This window comes from Phocoena phocoena, chromosome 5 (assembly GCF_963924675.1).
Source record: "Phocoena phocoena chromosome 5, mPhoPho1.1, whole genome shotgun sequence".
NCBI lineage: Eukaryota > Metazoa > Chordata > Mammalia > Artiodactyla > Phocoenidae > Phocoena > Phocoena phocoena.
Genome location: NC_089223.1, coordinates 50,668,992 through 50,687,771, shown reverse-complemented (window position 1 = coordinate 50,687,771; position 18,780 = coordinate 50,668,992). Strand labels below are relative to the sequence as shown.

Genomic DNA, 18,780 nt, shown 5'->3' with positions numbered 1-18,780 from the left:
ATTGGCAATTCTGTACTGTGTTATAACAGTGCTACTTTGGTGGGGGTCGGCTATTGAAATTGATAGAGCTTCTAGCTCCTGAGCTTAAATATTCCCAGATTACTGTGGGTGGTTTTTTCTGCCTTTTATTTCACTGGCATCTATTGCTTCTTACTGCTGTTAGCATTACTCTCTCTAGAAAGGTCTCCCTACTTATCCTAATGCTTCTAACCTGCTGTGACCTAGGGATCCAGAAATCCAGTTATTAACATTGTTCTTAAAGAGTAAGCACCTAGGCTCTGAGTGGGGACCGACATGAGTAATATGTTTGCCTTTAATGCATGGACTTTGTAAAAACAACTGTGACTACTCAGCATTTTCTGATGAGCTACTCATGTTTAGCTCTGATCTCTCTGTATGGGTGGAGACACCAGATGTGAGATCTCTGGAGTAGGACTACATTCCTGTTTGAATCTTTGGCCCAATTTATAGTTTACAGTAAATGCTATTTTGTTTTCCGAGGCTGATTTTTTAAGACTTCTACCACTTGGTTTGGTAAACTATCTTAGGACTTTAAACAAAATGGCAAGAAATACCCAATTTGGCTTAGGAATACTTACTAAACTTCTTCAGTTTCTTTGTTGTCTTCGTTCATTATCATACACGCTTAGGTATGATCATTTCCCTTACTAAATAGCAGTGCTAGTGTCCACTAACTGTATAAATTCTTTAAATCCTTAAATATGTACTATTTTATTTATCTTTTCAAGGGCCCTAAGCCAGACAGAACTTCAGAAGGGCAAGCACTGAGTGAAGCAAGGAAGCACTTAAAGGAGGAGACACAACTACGACTGGTAAACTTTGCTTAGGTCCTAATAGTTCAGGAACACATTAAAACCCCTACCTAGGGGTTTTACCTCACAGATCAAGGAATATCAGTAGTGTTCTAGCAAATTTTATGGATCCTATAAAATAGTTTCTCATTCTTTTAACCCATATTCCCTACAGTGCTTCCTCAGTCCTTTTTCTGAGCATTCTCAACAGCCAATGGAATTTTACCTATTTTAATTTTTAACTTATTTTTGCTTTTATAGTTTGTGTTGCAAAAACATTAGGTATATAGAACCTACTTTTTTCTTTTCTTAATTAATTATTTACTTATTCATTTTTGGCTGTGTTGTGTCTTCATTGCTGTGCGTGGGCTTTCTCTAGTTGCTGCGAGCAGGGGCTCCTCTTCGTGGTGGTGCTCAGGCTCTAGGTGCACGGGCTTCAGTAGTTGTGGCACACGGGCTTAGTTGCAGAACCTACATTTTTAAGCTATGCTATCTCCCCTCCTGCTTCAGTCCTCACCCCGGCAAAGATATGTCTCCTTGGATCGGGCAGCTCCTCTTCTCCTTAAGAATCATTAATTTAGAATCGTATGCTTTTACTTTTAGTTGTTATTTCTGAATTTATTCTTGTTCTTATACATAAACAGAAAAATGTACATCAGTATTAAGATATTTTTAGAAATTAAAATATATATATATACATATATAAAAGAATGTGTAATAAGGACTAATACTCCTATAATAGATTTTATCCAAATATTAGGATATTAAATACACCCGTGGTATTAGTACATTAACTCTTCCTGTAATTTAGATAGTATGACAACCAAATAATCCCCCTCCAATAATGTTTCTAACAGCAGGGAGAAGCCTAAAAATAAGGGGTGATCTGATTTGTAGTTTGTTATCACAAACAGTGTATAGAACAGAATTTCAGGTTATTTTATAATGTTACTTTAACACTGTTATTTAACATCCTTGAAATATTTATCATTTTCCTTCTATGTGTTTGTGGATTTGATCTCAAAATACTTTCCATAAGGAAGGTCCTAGAAATAATGTATGTCAGCATTTTAAGAAGCAGTCTGATTTGTCTTCTGTCATGCTAACCATGTACAGAAGAGTGCCTCAGTTAAGTGGCAAGGGAAAAAATTTTACATAAAATTTTCCACATTCTCGTACCACATTAAGATAAATGTTCATTAAAAGAGAAAGAAACCAAGCAAGTAGGCAAGGTTCTGAATGTGCCCTGGGCACAGCATGGATGCAGAAGAACCTCAGGTCTTTGTACCCCTGATCATCCAAATAATGTTACAGTAATAATGGTTGAGACAAAAATACGTCTCATGATAAATGAATAGAAAAATTCAGTTAGCCGCTATATTTAAAATAGATAACCAACATGGACCTACTGTATAGCACAGGGAACACTGCTCAATATTCTGTAATAACCTAAATGGGAGAAGAATTTGAAAAAGGATAACGTGTATACGTATAACTGAATCACTTTGCTGTACACCTGAAACCAACACAACACTGTTAATCAACTATACTCCAATATGAAATAAAAATTTTTTTAAAAAAAGAAAAAACTCAGCCATATCGACCATTCCCTGTAACTGAGATGTTACCTTGGGGACCCAAAGTATCTTTTGGGTTCCTTGGGCTCTTGAAAATGTCAACAGCCTCCAAATGAAGAGAATTCCAACTGCTTCATTTTGTGCTGGCTGCTGTAACACTTAATGTATATTTCTATAATAAGATGTGACATCAATTGTCTGTTTTAATATCTAATGAAGTGACTCAAGTATTTTAGACATATTAGATAGCACTATGTTTGGCCTACGGAGTTTTTCAGATTCGTAAATTATTGAGTAAATGGTACTGTAATTATCCTAATTATTATTTTTGTTAATGTCTCTGTATTGAATGATAGCTTATAGCTGTTTTGCCAGCCTTTAGACCTGAGAGTTTTGGTCTACCTTGTCCTGTGGAATTTTGTGGTTTGCACTTAGTTGAGGAAAGAGAGAATAAGTAATTTGTTTTCCTTTCGGGGCAGGATGTTGAAAAAGAACTGGAAATCCAGATCAGCATGAGACAGGAGATGGAACTGGCTATGAAGATGCTGGAGAAGGATGTCTGTGAGAAGCAGGATGCCCTGGTGTCTCTGCGGCAGCAGCTGGATGATCTCAGGGCTCTTAAGCATGAACTTGCCTTTAAGTTGCAGGTAGGCTCACTGGCTCTCTAAAATCCCAGGGCTTCCCTCTGCCCCTCTTCTTCTCTAGAATCACACTTTAAAAAGAAGAAGAAAGGGTCACATCTCATTTTGAGGCTAGCTACCAATAAACCACTTTAGGAATCAGTCTATCCTAGGATCCTGTATTACTATTCTGGAAAGTCATGGCCACTTTTTACATTGTAACTGGGCAAGAGGGTCTTTTTTATCCTATAAAATAATTTCTACTCTCCAGCCTAACTTGCCAGCTGAGTTATATAGATAAATTGATGTACTTTCCAATGTTGATTTTTGAGACAAAACTGCATTTAACAATAGTAATCTTAAATATTGCTTCTTGCTTTTTCTACACTTGGTAATTAATTAACTGATAAGCAAATACATGAGCATTTCTATTTCTCTAGTTCCCGCTTACCATTAGGTTCAAAAGGTATGTGTGATTTGTTTCAGGATTTTATGTTATATGCAAACATAAACATCACTCATAATTCTTTTCCATAACAGAGTTCAGACTTAGGAGTAAAACAGAAAAGTGAACTAAACAGTCGCTTGGAAGAGAAGACTAATCAGATGGCTGCTACCATTAAACAACTTGAACAAAGGTAAAAGTGCTGTTTCTTTAGTGAAACACTTAGGGCGTTCAGTCCTGGACATGAAGAGAATGCGCTATGCATTTGGCAGAGAGTATGTGGGAATCTCCAAGCTTAACACCAGGCATGCAAGTAGAAAGCAAGCCAGTTAAATTTTGTGATTTTTAAAGATGTCACTAAAAACCATTTTAGTGTCATGTGTTAGAGGAGGGATACTTACAAGGATGAAAGGACTTTTAAATCTGTTTGTGATTCTGTTACGGTTCATCACTCAGGTCTTTGAAGACTTTGGTGCTAGGTGATGGAGGGGTACTGAGGGCCCTTCTAATAACTGTAACCCCTTTCCCTCCTCTATCATCTTTTTCTCTCTGCTTTCTCCTGAAGAGTTCTATAGCTTCTACTGTCACATCCCGCCCACACCTCTCAGATCTGTCGGTCTCCCGCTCTGTCCTCAATCTGGAGACCAGTCTTGCATTTTCATCCCCTGACCAGTTATTTCCCACCAGTACCTACAATTCAGTCTGCCCAGAGTACATCTTCTCCCTATGCTACTCTTTTCTCTTTCTGTCTGAAGCCACCATGTGCTTCCTGATGACTCAGCTGCCAAGAGAAACGGCTAAGGCTTGAAGATTGAATGAGCCGCGGCACCCATGGTCATTAAGCGTTGCCAGCCTGTGTTGCTACCTGTTAACACCCACTGATCACCCTTCTTGCACCTGAGCAAAACTAAACTACTTACTAGACATGCCTCCCATTTTCCCCATCCATGTCTTGCCTAATAGTTTCACCAATTAGAAATGCCCTTTGTCTTCCCACTTCCTTGTTCTTCAGATACATTTTTTATGTTCAGGCTTCAATGCCACCTACCCAAAGCTTCCTCTAACACTCCTTCCCAGCTAAAAGTAAACTGCGAATTTGTACTAGTTGGAATTCCCATAGCCTTATATCCATACCTATCTATACTGCTTATAGCACTTCTGACTTTGTCCTACCTTATAAACCTTTATATACGTATCTTCTGATGAGAGTGTGAGTTCCTTGACGTTAGTTAACTAATCCTTTAAGTTCCCTTGTTGGATCTGTCACAGTGCCTTGAGTGTCCAAGGCATTCATTTAGTAAGTACACGGATGAAAGGGTGAATGGATGGCTTCTTTTATTCAGATGGCTCTTGACCAGGGTGGGTCCTGAACAGCACTGCATATTGCTGTTGAATCAAAAGTTAATTGCAAATTAATAAATAAGCTTGAAAACTCTGGTTTGGCTGATTTGAAATGAAAAAGTATCCGTCTATCTTGGAAGTTATCTAAGTGCTTGCTCATAGCAGTTATATGTTTATGATTTAAGAAATCAATTTTAGTGTTCATAAATTGTGTTTTTGAAATGTGTCAGATTATTTTTCAGTGGATTTTTGGCTTGGCATTTAAAGCAGACAGAACTAAAATAATGACTTACCTCTTCAAGTATTATTAAGCTGACTTGTTCTCTTGCTATTTTTGTCTTTCCTATTTATTCATTTTCTCATTCCCCTTTCACTCCCATTTTTATTTTTATTTTTATTGTATTAATATAGTGAGAAGGATTTGGTGAAACAGGCAAAGACCTTAAATAGTGCAGCAAATAAACTGATCCCAAAACATCATTAGGCATTTTACAGCTGGTCACCTCGCAAGTTGGATACCACAGCTTAATTGTAAAAGGAAGAAATCTGAAAGTTATTGCATTTATGCTCTGATTCTATATAAAATGTCACCAAACATTGAATTTGCTGGACTTTAAAAAAAAAAACGTTTGATATATATAGGCTGTGTTTTCTTCTTCTTTATTTTCTCCCCAGAGTTAGAAAATTGAGTATAAGTTCTCAATTAAATACCAAATAAACTTTGAGAAATTACTTCTGAGTTGACCAATAAATAAACACACCATTAAAAAACATCCTAGGGAATTGAAGCTCTGTACATATATGACTGATACCTTTACAGTCCAGTCCCCAACAATACCATTTTCTAGGTGCGATGTCTGTGTCATTGAGCCTGTTCTGCCGTTGCGATGTAATGAACTAGAGGTGACGGCCACATGGTCTTGGACTCTTCTAAAGTAGTTCTGTGTCTCTTAGGCCATGACCCCTTTTCACTTTTGTCATCTAGGTTTAATCCCCAAGCCAAGGATAAGTACTTAGTATTCCACTACAGTTCTACTCTCAGTAACCAAGATTGCTTGCAACTATTTCGCCTTAGTGACTTTGGTGGGGGGCAGTGGGGTGAGGGCGGGGAACAGCATCCTTACATTTCTTTAAAGTCATAGAGATAAAGTTAGTGATTAGGTAACTTATGATAACATAATAATGTGGAAGCTTGGGAAAACCCTCCTAATATTTGTCATCTTCTACCTCTGCCATTTTCCTGCAATTCCACTTCCTATTTAGGTAGCTCAGAGAGAACAATTTTAATAAAAACACATCTCTTCTATTAAAAAAAAAATACGCTACACGTTTTTCACATCTATCCTGCTTTTCCTTTTGGAGTAAAAACAACAAGGCACAGACATGAGTGATGGTTTCCTGCCTCTTGTTCCTTGCTGGCAACGTTTACTTAAGAGTTTGTTACTTTTTGTTCAGATGGGAATTTGCTTAAGTTTCTAGGAGAATAACAATCTATTAGAAAACCATTTCAGAGTAGGAAATAGACAAATGATAAACTTATATTCATTATTATTATTTAGTCTAAAAATAAAGGTTCCCAGTAGGTATTCATAAACAATAATCAGCAGGGCTTCTTTTTCTAAGTGACCACAGATCTGACCCTTCCTAGGCATTACATTGTAATAATCCTATAAATACTTTTTTTTTTTTAATGACTTTTGATTTGGGGGAACAGGTGTTAGTTACATAAGCCTTTATTCCTTCAAAAGGTCTTGGGAAATTTTTTGTTTTTCTGTTTTTTCTCATTCTAGTAGATTTGCAGCATTTCAGCTGCTTAAGTGGGGACAAAGATAACCCCTCTGCTCCCAGCTCTTGAAATTCTTTACTGTCTTCTTGGAAAAAAACAGAGTTAAGAGAGTAAGATAGATTTCATGTGTGTTTTTATAGGTCCTTGCAGACTTGAACCAAGGTCAAGTCAAAGAAAATATGACCAACTTCATGGAAGAGGAGGCTGTACTTTTGAACTTAGTTTATTTCTTATAATTTTGCACCTCTTCTTACCTTCATCAACATTTTGTGGTGATGAGTTGCCTTTTCTATGAGCATTTGGAAGGAGTGCTCAAACACCAAAATAAAACATTTTAAAGACTATACATAGTAGCATAGTAGCATGCTCCCAAATTCTATTACAGACAGCCCCAGATATTTCACCTTAGAACATGCTTCTTTATAGGTGCAAAGTTATAGGATATTTGGGAGAAAACATTCACAATCTTCCAGAGAATATGGCCAGGAATCTTATGCAGGTCCAGTGCTGAATTGTTTGTCCACTTAGTCACACACCAGTTGGTAGAAATGGAAAAGGAAAGAGATAGCCAAAGGCTTTTCATTATGTTAAAAACCCGAAGCCTGGGTAAAGGTTGATGTATAGTGTCCAGTGATTTAATATAATTTGTGGTTTAGGGAAGGGACCAGGAAAATGTTCTCATTCCACATATAAGAAGGTAGTTGCCCATTTGCAAGTTCCAGTGAGTGTAAAACAGAAATATAAACTACCAAACCTATTAGGAAATAAATACAAACAAAAAAGTGGATTTAACTTTAATTACTATGTACTCGAGGTTGGCTTTGGATATGGATTTTCTAAAAAGTGATGTTTTATTGTTTATCATCTAATGGCTGTAAACTGTAGTACTAGAATAAAAAAAAATGGAAAATCAACTATTCCTCTGCCTGGTTCACCTTCATCTTGCTTTTTTTAAAGAATTTGTTTCTTCTCCATCTTTTCTCCCCCCATAATTTCTTCCCATGTCCTACAAAGTTTATTTTCCTCTCTCTGTCTCTTCATGCCCTTGGGTTGTTTTATTTTGTGTTTTGAACTTGGTATTCCTCCCCACCATGGCTTGTGTTTTTTATCACAAGTTCATATGGCTCACATCCAGATTGCGCCAGGCTGAGCGAGGCCGCCAGTCTGCTGAATTGGACAACCGGCTCTTCAAGCAGGACTTCGGAGACAAGATCAACAGTCTGCAGCTGGAAGTGGAGGAACTCACCAGGCAGCGGTGAAGAACGGGTGGCTTTAGCGGCCAGGGTGGTCATGGGAAGTACTAAGGCCAGACAGCAAGAGAGGGGCGGTCTCCTGATCAAGCCATGTCTGTTTTCTCCTGCCATGTCCTTTCTCCAGAATTAGAATTCAGAAAGCTTCACATACATAAGCATTCCCAAAATCTCGTCAACATCTTTTGCCATCAAAGAATTAGGAAATTAGAACCCAAGATCCCAGGTAAATAGGATGGAGTAGGAGAATTAATAGCCAACACAACACTAATAATAACAGGATTTCCTGAATTCTTACTGTGTGCCAAATACTTTACTAAGCACTTCATATGCATTCTCTCCTAACATCTTCCCATCGACCCTATTTGTAGGTGATTTTATTACCCCCACCTTCAGAGGAAATTGAGGCTTAGTGGGGTTAAATTGTCCAAATTCACACAGTTAAGCTAATAGGTAACAACACTAATTTAAAAGCCAATTTCTCTGACTCCAAGCCCTTAATCATTCTTCCATACCGTCTCTCAAATGAGACTCAACTCTGTACCTAAGGCACTGACTTCAAACAAACAGAACTTTGCTGTTGGATATAAAAGCACACAGTTACTAAGGATACTAGTGGTTGAGGGTGTTAACTGGGGATTTACTACATAACTGTGAAGAGAGAGCAGCTAATTCATATGTAATGGGACTACAGAGTTAGTGCTTTCATACTGTATCTTGCTGAAAATTTAGAAATACTGTCTTTCAATTATAGTAAATCTTACTAGTTGTCATTCAGTTGACCACAACTTTTCATTAAGAGTTAGTATTAAATGTTGCTATTCGGAGCCGTGACCCTCAGGCACTGGGAGATCCGAAAGTGCATTCTTAATCATCCAAGGAAGATTAAACATGTTGAATGTATTTCAGTGTTACTGGTTTGATTGTACTGTATTTTAGTACTTTAAAACCTGGTTGTCCATATATATCTGGTTTACTTTTTATTAATCAAGTATTAAAATTTAATTACTGAACTCTAAGAAAAGGGTTTGGCATTCTTTAGAAGATAGGAGTACAGAAATCCAAATTTTCATCGTTTTTCTCTCCCACCTATCCCAGGAACCAGCTTGAGTTAGAACTAAAACAGGAAAGAGAAAGAAGGTTACAAAACAACAGGAGCATCCCAGGAAAGGGTTCCCAGAAGCCAGAACCCAAAACGGTAATATTTGTTATTCCCATGTTCATTTACTTAATTTTTAGAGGCTACCTTGATGGGCCGGACAGTTTTCTCTTATGGAACACATGCTTAATTGCTATGGCCTTGAGTACGTAGGTGGCAGGCCAGAGCTGGAGTAAACACATGGAGGCTTGATTCTGAGTCTGCCCCTGGGACACTAAGTTGAATTCATTTGGAAAAGGGGATTAATGACCATAATTCCCAGTGACCATCTTATTCCTTTCAGTTTGTTAAGTAAGATTATTTTAGTATCTAATATTTTTAATAATATGGTATAGTCATCCCTCCCCAACCCTGAATTGCCCTTTAACAGAATTGTCTTAAATATGGATTCGCTTCTGTACACCTTTTTCAAGTCATGAAGATTTCAATTTTAGTATACTCAAGGTACTTCTCTTGGGAAAATTAGAAAAAAAGGGAATTAGGCACGGGGAAAGGAAGGTAATACAGAGTGGTTTAAAGAGCAGGAGTAGAAGCTTCTACAGAACAGTGTTAGGAAAGAGACCTCCAGCAACCTGTAGTGGTGAGAGATCTAACATTGGATTACGATCATCTCTGGGACCCAGGAAACCGAGCCACTCTCTTCAAATAATAAAATCAGGAAAGCGTGAAATACTTTTTCTGTCAGATACAGGGGAAAAAATACCTTCTTTGTAAAAATTATATATAACAAAGCAGGACAAAGCTTTTTAAAATTTCTAGAGAGTGAGCTGCTAATTTGCTGGAGAGTAGAAAAGTGGTGAACGGAAATTTATTACACCTCTAATGTAACGTGCAAAGAACCATTCTCTCTGTAGCAGGCTGTCTTTATTATCTTAGTTTAGTGAACATAAAATCTACGTATAAGGGCTTACAGAGATTTACTTAAAATCTTGGCCTATCATCTTATCCTGTTTTTCCAGTGAGGCCTTAGATTTCTCAATCTTGAATCGCTGTGCAGTGCAAGCCTTTCCAGGAGTGGTCTGAGAACGTACATGCTCCTTTTAGAGGCTGATGGGCAAGGAGTTCAAGGCAGACAGCAGTGTTTGTGCCACAGGAAGAATTTGTCCCCCTAAAACTGCCCAGGCAGGGCTTAGCAGCATTGGTAGAAATGCAGTTTGGAATTTTCCATTGGTCCTTCAGAGTAGAAAACTCCTCGAGTTGTATCGGCTATAGAAGTTGTCATGATACTGAGGCAACTACTTGACCGAGCGTCTAGAGGATTACACAGTCTGCCGGACATGGCCATGCTCGGTTTCACTAGCTGTCCAGAGCTCAGCTGGGGGTTTGTGTGTATGTTTTTCTTTTTTTTTTTCCTAAGAAGTAACTGATACCTTGAAGCCACTTTGTAAGTAAATAGGATACATTCTGAATTTCATTTGAGTCTCAAGCATTAAAGAAAATATCTACTCTGAAAATCATTTGTTGCAAACCCTATCAGAATCATTTGTTAAGAAACTATTTGGAACAAAGAATGATGGAAAATATCTCGAAAGGTAAACTCCTTCCCTAATTAAAAAAAAAAAAAAAAGGGCTTCCCTGGCGGCGCAGTGGTTGAAAGTCTGCCTGGCGATGCAGGGGACGCAGGTTCGTGCCCCGGTCCGGGAAGATCCCACATGCCGCGGAGCAGCTGGGCCCGTGAGCCATGGCCGCTGAGCCTGCGCGTCCGGAGCCTGTGCTCCGCAACGGGAGAGGCCACAGCAGTGAGAGGCCCGCGTACCGCAAAAAAAAAAAAAACAAAAGCTGCTTAGCTTTATACCCAAGCTAAGACAATATAGAAGAAAATGTCTGCAGCATCATCATTGTTTAACGGTCTGAATAATTAATAAATTGGGCTGTTTTCTTTTGGCAGGATGAGAAGCACAAAATTCAAGAGGAAAATGTTAAACTAAAAAAGCCCGTGGAAGAAAGCCACAGGTGTTTATTAATGAAGTATTAACTAAGATATAAAGCTATTTTGGGGTGGTGGGAAAAAGGGAGCTTTTGATATACACTGGCAATGACACAGACCAGACACTGACTTGTAATATTAATATTTCAGAAAGACATTTTGAAGGGGGAGTGAATAAATAACAAGCCAGATAGATATTAAACCAAACTCATTTAGTCCATTCCAGAAGAAAGAAAGAAAGAAAGAAAGAAAGAAAGAAAGGTGATCAAGCTGTCCTCTGATTCTTCCCTGGTTAATCCCCAAACTATCACTTAAAGGATCATGTCTAATCTAACCTTTACTGGATCAGTAGGACAAGTAAATGAAGCACAAACCATAGCATTTCCTAGGTTCTTAAATGTACTTGGGCATGACTTGTTTCCACCTAAGTACTAAGTGAAAGGCAGCTATGTTTCAAATAAATACTCTAATTTCCCTTACTTTTTTTCTCTTAAGGAGAAAAACGGTTTTGCTTTATTCCTTTTTCTTAACTCTTCATCTCATTTCCCCGCAACAAAGAACATGGGATCGTTCCAAGGAAGTTGACTTTTAACAATTATTTTAACAACAAAACATTAACATACTGTCACTGTATTAAAAAATGAAGAAGGTCCAACTATGTGACATTCTGGAAAAGGCAAAACCATGGAGATAGTGATTGCCAGGGCTTAGAGGATGTGGATGGATGAATCGGATTTTGTAGGGCAGTGAGAATACTCTGTATGACACTATAATGATAGATACATGTCATTATACATTTGTCCAAACCCACAGAATGTACAACACCAAGAGTGAACCCTAAGGTAAACTATGACTTATGATGTATCAGTTTAGGTTCAATGACTGTAACATCAGGTACCACTTGGGTGTGGAACGTTGATAGTGGTGGGAGGGTGGGAGGTCCAACAGAATATATGAGAAATCTGTGTCCTTTCTGCTCAGCTTTGCTGTGAACCTAACACTGCTCTAAAATTTAAAGTCTTATTAATGACAACAACAAAAATAGATTATTATCAAGGAAAGATACCATAGAGGGATTTTGAGAGACCTATACTGTATACATTTTTGGCAGCTGTACCTGTCCAGCCTTTAATGCCTTAAGAATGAGATAGGGTGTCATCTGGAGCAAAACTAGCTGCTGGGGAAGATAAATCACACAGTCCAACAGTAGGCTGATTTTGCAGGTACCTAGCCTAAACAGCTCTTCCTCACCTCCAAAGCCAGAATGATTCCAGTACCTTTAAGTTTACTCCCAAAGAGAACATGGTCTGATCTAGGACCAGCCTTATTAAACTACAGTCCATCTAACATTATAGATCAGCATGGGCCATGGGAAGGAATTAGACCACAAAATTAACCAGGGCTCAAAAGGGCCTTTCAGAGTCAGCCTCGTTCCAGACGAAAATCAAGTCATTTACATTCAAGAGGGTCTTACATGCCAGGTTCTGATTTTAGGCCCTCAGAATATAAGACAATACAGTTGTCCCTCGGTATCCAGGGTGCCAGGAGCCCCTTCAGATACCAAAATCCATGGATGCTCAAGCCCCTTACATAAAATGGCCTAGTATAATGAATATAATGGGCTCTCTGTATCTGTGGGTTGCTCATCTGGGGATTTAACCAACCACAGATGTGGAACCTGATGATAGGGAGGGACAAGTGTACTACCTTATATTTGTATTGTGCTCTGCAGCTTCAAAAGTGTGTCACATTCATTATCTCCTTACAAAAGTTTAATCATCCATTCCTACTTTACAGGTGAGAAAATTGAGGCCCACAGAGAGGCCCAAGTTGCCTCTCCTTATCATGTCTTCTGTTTTTAAGCCCTTTGTCTCTGCACTATATAATAGCTGCTGCCAGGGCCTATCCTGGCCAGAACTGCAAACCTAAAACATACCGAGGTTTCCTGGGATTGTGGTCCAAGGAACAGCCAAAAACCTGGTAACACTGATGGTCACACTGCCACTCAACCAAAGAGAATTGGAACCATTGTAGATCTGTGGTCCGTTTTTCCCAGAGCTGAGGCTTTGTTGAGGAGGAGGCTTTGCTTCTCCTCTTGTATAAGTTCTGTTCCAAGTTGGGAAGATCGGGGTTAGCTCAGCTGGTATCATGAAGCAATATTTCAATCTGAATGGGTACGTGGGAGAAGGGACTAATACATGACATATGATAATGGGTAGGTTTCCATAATATTGGATAGGAAGAAAGCTATTAAAAGTATGGCCTTGGCCATTGATGTTTTGCAGGTTGGGAAACATAACCACTATTTTCTTGGTAGTAAAAAGGAAACAAAATGTAACTCCAATCTATTTTTAAACAGGAATCTATAGCATAATGTAGGATAGATTATAGATTTAACAACCAAAATTTCCTCTCCTTGGAGGTCAACATTAATAATTACTTTGGTCTCAGCAACATAAAAGAACCATGGTATTGCTTTTTGTGTGCTTTTGAAATGATGAAAAAGGAAATATGTTGCTATTAGTTACTGTTTTTACTTTCCCATTGTAGGCTGCCGTCTCACCCTGTGAATGAACAGGTAACTGAGTCTCCTGTCCTAAAACACCTTGTATAAATAGTTGGCTGGACCATGCCTAGCTGTACACAAGGCAGCAAGGGAGGTAGATGAATGCATACAGGCCTCTGCTTCCCATCCTTTTAATAATATCCTAAACAAACATGCATTTGGCTGAAACGCTCACAGGAAGTAGCCCCGTTTGGAGCAATTTACTAAGTAAACAGCAGCTCTTAACTTCCTATCTGAGATTCTCTTTGACATACCATGGGACCTGAGAGCTCACTGTACCTCCCTTTCCCTTAGTCTTCCCTTACATAAAATGAAGAGAAAAAATACTTCTTGATCACTTAGAAATAACCAAACATTTACAAATATAGTGGTAGATGACAACTCCATGAGAAAACTGATAAATGCTACGATGTCTGAGTCACTGCTCTCGTCTATCTATTAGGATATAATGATGCCTACTCCCTCCATTCTTGGTGATAGAATAAGACAAGAGGGATGGGGCTTCCTTTTTTTAGCTTTTTACGTTTATATACATGAATTTTCTTTATATAGATAAAATCACGTTACTTTATTATAAAAATTAAAAGAGCACCAAGGATAATGATAGGATTATCAGAGTTGTATATAAGGTGGTGAGACTGTATGTAATTTGTTTTTCTAGTTTCCAGATAGCCTGTAGTGTGATTATGTTAATTTTGTAACTAAAAAATGCATATTCTGAAAATACTCGTCTTTCCGGGGCTAAGGGAAACTAACCGGCTCACTGTGTGGTTTAGGATCAGCCGCTGCCCTCCGAAAAGCCACAGATGTGTCAGCTGTGCCAGGAAGACTGCAGTCTAACAAAGGTAACAGTGGCGAGAAATGAACAGGTTCTTCACAGGGACACCCACTGCACCACCAGCCGCTTCTCACGATAGGGACTTCGCTGTATAGAGTGCAGAGAGTGGGGAGAAAAGCAAAAGGAGCAAGCACTTAGTGTGTACCTACTTTTTTCAGTCCTATTAAGTCATGTTAGTAAGTCCCCATTAAAATATTAAATACAAATTATATAAGTAATTTAAAACAAACATAAATTTGTAAGTAAATATTTATTGAGTGCCTACTATGCGGAATGTACTATTCCATGTGCCGGAGAAAGAGTAATGAACAAAATGTAGACCGAGTCCCAAGTCCTTGTTCTTGTTAAGCTTGTGTCCCTTGTGCCATCATTATATAAAGAACCTTGGGCTCAGAGGTGTCAAGTGCATTATCCCAGTTACTGAAAGCCCAAATGCAACCTGACTCTGGCTCCAAAGTCTATACTCCTTCCAGTACTCCATCCTGCTTAGTACAGAGAAGATAGGTTGGGGGCGGGGTGGAGGGTTGGGTTCTTTGGTTCTTTGAATTATTTGGGGAAACAGCCTCTGAGAGGGAAATGAGCTCTTTCTCCACCAAATCACTTGTTCTCCCCTTGGATCCTCAAGGGTCTCTGCCTAAACCCCTACCCAGCTTGTTATCCTAGAGTCAGCAGGGTGAAGGAAGCATGCAGGAAAAGTAAGTGTCTTTGACAGCCAGAGCTGTGCCTTGTTCACAGTAGGATCCCCCAGCACCTAGTATGGTACCCAGCTCATAGTAGATGCTCAAGAAATGTTATAGACAAATGAATGTCAGAAACAAGTGCTTAGAAGAGAAGGAAACGTGCCCAAATTCTGGGTTACAACCTGCGTGCCACCATATGTGATACTGCTAAATTTTAACAAGCAAAATTGTAGCATGACCTAGTCTTAAATTAGCAGAAGCAGATAAAGATGAACTGCCTTTATGGAATTGGAAGTTGTAATTAGAGAAATATGTTCCCAAACAGAAGAAGCTGCTAATCTAATTCTGGCTTTTCTTTTCTAAGCCATGCAAACTAACTGCAATATGTCAGAGGAAGACTCCTCCCAGGCTTTCAAATAAAAGTGACCCCCCCTAGCTCTGCGGCACCCTCAGGAAGATGAATTGTTTGGGGAAAAGTAGCATTATTTATGGGGGAAATCATTCTTCACAGCCTTTAAATAGGGACCCTTGGAGCTATGTGTGCACCAAACCTATCACAGCTTTACCAGTGGCACTGCCATAATGACCCACATGCTGTCCCACAGTTTGGCCACTAAAGACTCAAAATGCTTAATAAAGAGACTAACTTCCCAATAAAAAGGATGCAGGAAGCTGTGCTCCTGCTGCACTGATAACCCCAAAGGATGTGCTTGTAGAGCATCATAGGAAAGCACTGAGCACATCAGTGTATTAGAAATTATACTTCCAGTTCATGCTCAGCAAAGTTTTTAATCTTATGTCAGTTACCCAACCCTACCCATGGCTAGGTCACTGCCTGCCTTATTTGAAGTATGCTTGGGTAATTGCAAACTAATTTTAGAATTAGCCCACCTAAAGCTGAATATAAATTAAAGTATATATTATAAAGATAAATAATTATTGTAGTATCTGTTCATTTGCATTCTGTGGAAATGCTTCTCTTCATTTAAATCTAAGAACTAGACTGTATGCTTCTTTGTAGACAGATTGTTTAGTTAGATACTGTGTGGCACACAGCACACATTCAGCCAGTATTTTACTAGACATTGAGCATCTATCATATTTGGCCTCTTATATCCCATGCATCCTTATGCCCTGCTCTTCTGTTACCCACTTGATCTCCCCCTCTCCTTGTAGAATGTGTGTAAGAACTGCAGAGGAACCTTCTGTAATGCCTGCTCAACAAACGAACTGCCTCTTCCTTCAAGTATCAAGCCTGAGCGAGTTTGCAATCCCTGTCATGAGCATCTGATGAAACAATATTCCAGCAGCCCATTGTAAGACTGGAGGCTGAGATCTGGACCAAAATGTCCCTACCTGTGTTAGATGTCAGGATCCCCTAGAGCCCAGACTTTAGAATCAACTCAAGAATTGACAGGAATGATTTAAACACACCAGGTCCAGGGAGAAAAGGCAGTGGTTGGCAGTACTGGAATTGTGCTCATTTTCTCTAATGACTGTATGAATAAAAGTTACTCAGTTGAGCCTCTCTCTGCTAAATCTAAACAACCCCACTTTGGAGCATTTGGAAGGGCTGTTCATTTTTATGAATAGTGATAATACTACTGAGGTGGATGTTATAGGAGAGAGGGTCCTTGGCGGATAAGAATAAAAAGGAAAACGATCATCCCTCTGTTACATTCTCAGATTCTAGAGGAAAAGATAATTGTTAACTGAGATCGAAATGACAGATGTTACATATTTTCCCAGATGCTGCTAGACACAAACATTATTTCTTCTTTACCCCCACTAACTACCTCTTCTTTAAAGTATCTCTATCAAACTGTGAACCCAAACTCAGGGAAAATAAATTAAAGAGTAATATAAATTTTGAATGTACTTAAAACTATAATATATTATCGTTTTAGGACCAGAATTTTCTAGTTCTGGCCTACATGTGTTTTCATTATCAGAATAAGGAGCAAGAACATTTGCTGTTTTTCCACTTAGTGACTTCAAAACTAAATATCTGCCCTTTTCAGAATCCCCTACTACACAACAAGCCAGCTCTTCCCCACTCCCTCTTTTCCTCTCAGTCATGGAAATTATAAGGGGTTTTAAAGATAGGGTTTGACTTTTGCAAGTAGGAAGTATTGAAGCAAAGCTATGTCAGGTGTAAAGTAAAACAAATTTAATTTGTCTTGGCTGAGAATAATTAGCTTAGAATATTTATTAAATTCTTTTGTGAATAAGAGATCCCTTATTCCAGGCTCAGATTCAGAACTGGTAGGCAGGTTTCTTGGAAAGTAAGATACTTCAACATCTCTTAGTAACAAACCCTTTGGGGAAAAAGAGGGAAGTGCATTCAGCAGGGGAAGGAAAAGAAATGGTTTATGCTCTTTTGATTATGTTACATGTGTCTAGATTGTTTGATTCCAGTTAAGACCTAAGAAGATATGATTCTGTAAGTGGCTTAGAATTATGGGGTAGAAACATCCTGGAACTATGATATTTGATAAATTCTGTCTCCTGAAAAGGGTTACAGCCCAGAAAAAGAGTTGTTATTCCAGAGGTCTGACCTGTTACTTGGTGAAGCTGAGTTTTAAGAGAACTAGGGAAAAATAAAATCTAATAATTCTAGCCTCGTTTGTGGTCTTTTTTTTCCCTTTAAATAATATTTATTTCTTGTGATTCTTCATTCTCCTTATTTTTTACCACATATATGTGCCAGCACTGTTCTAAGTGCTACAGATAATGTGGGGAATTATCCTGAATTAGCAAAAGTTATTTTATAATTAATTTTGAATTAAATTGAAAAGAGGCCACATGGAATGTAAGGAGGAATAAGTAATTAACCACTTGAGATTTGATTTTGAAATGCACATAAGCTATATAGCATTCCGTTTTTGTTTTTTTTAATAAAACAAAGCTCCAAAGATCTGTTATTAGTGCAGCTGCCCACAAAAGCAAAGGGACCAAGTCATGAATACCTCAACTTAATGTTAGACCTTTCTTCCTTAAAAATTGTGCTTTCCACCATTTAGCATCACCAAGAATAACATACTTAGGAATAAACTTAACCACAGAGGTAAAAGACTTGTACACGAAAAACTACAAAACATTGCCAATACTACCTAAAACCATCTACAGATTCCATGTAATCTCTATCAAAAATCCCAATATTTTTGGCAGAAATAGCATTCCTGTAGAACCTCAAGGGATGCCTAAATAGCCAAAACAATCTTGAAAAAGAACAAAATTGAATGTCTCTCACACTTCCTGATTTCAAAACTTATTACAAAGCTACAGTGATCAAAACAGTATGGTACTGGCATAAAGAGACATAGTGACCAATCGAATAGAGAGCATAGACATAAACCCCCACATATATGGTCAAATTATTTTTGACAAGGGTGCCAAGACTATTCAATGAGGAAAGGAAAGTATTTTCAAAACTGATGTTGGAAAAACTGGATATCCACATGCCAAAATTATTAAAAGGGACCTTTACAACATATACAAAATTAACTCGAAATGGATCAAAGATCTGAACATAAGGGCTAGAACTATAAAACTCAAAACATAGAGAAGAGAAAGACTCATGACATTGGATTTGGTAGCAATTTCTTGGATAAGACACCAAAAGCACAGGCAACATAAGAAAATATAGGTTGGGCTTCATCAAAATTAAAAACTTGTGGAGAAATTGGAACCCCTGTGCACTGTTGGTGGCAATGTAAAGTGTTACAGCCACTGTGGAAAACAGTATCGTGGTTGGTTCATAAATTAAAAGTTCCATT

At 38.4% G+C, this 18,780-nt stretch overlaps 1 protein-coding gene across 5 annotated transcripts in view; it reads left to right on the top strand.

The window, feature by feature from the left end:
- The window catches only part of RUFY3 (RUN and FYVE domain containing 3), an 82,712-nt gene extending 66,188 nt beyond the window's left edge, over positions 1-16,524 (top strand). For 3 of the 5 annotated variants that reach the window (XM_065878259.1, XM_065878258.1, XM_065878257.1), the window contains 4 exons: positions 750-833; positions 2,869-3,036; positions 3,550-3,647; positions 5,207-5,409. In XM_065878259.1, the coding sequence (XP_065734331.1) occupies positions 750-833; positions 2,869-3,036; positions 3,550-3,647; positions 5,207-5,279 (423 nt within the window). In that variant the 3' untranslated portion in view covers positions 5,280-5,409. Of the gene's footprint in view, positions 1-749; positions 834-2,868; positions 3,037-3,549; positions 3,652-5,206; positions 5,410-7,716; positions 7,837-8,929; positions 9,030-10,878; positions 10,944-13,467; positions 13,496-14,259; positions 14,329-16,177 lie in introns of those variants that run through there. The other 2 variants (XM_065878255.1, XM_065878256.1) reach the window with 2 other exon arrangements.
- Positions 16,525-18,780: the final 2,256 nt, after the last annotated feature.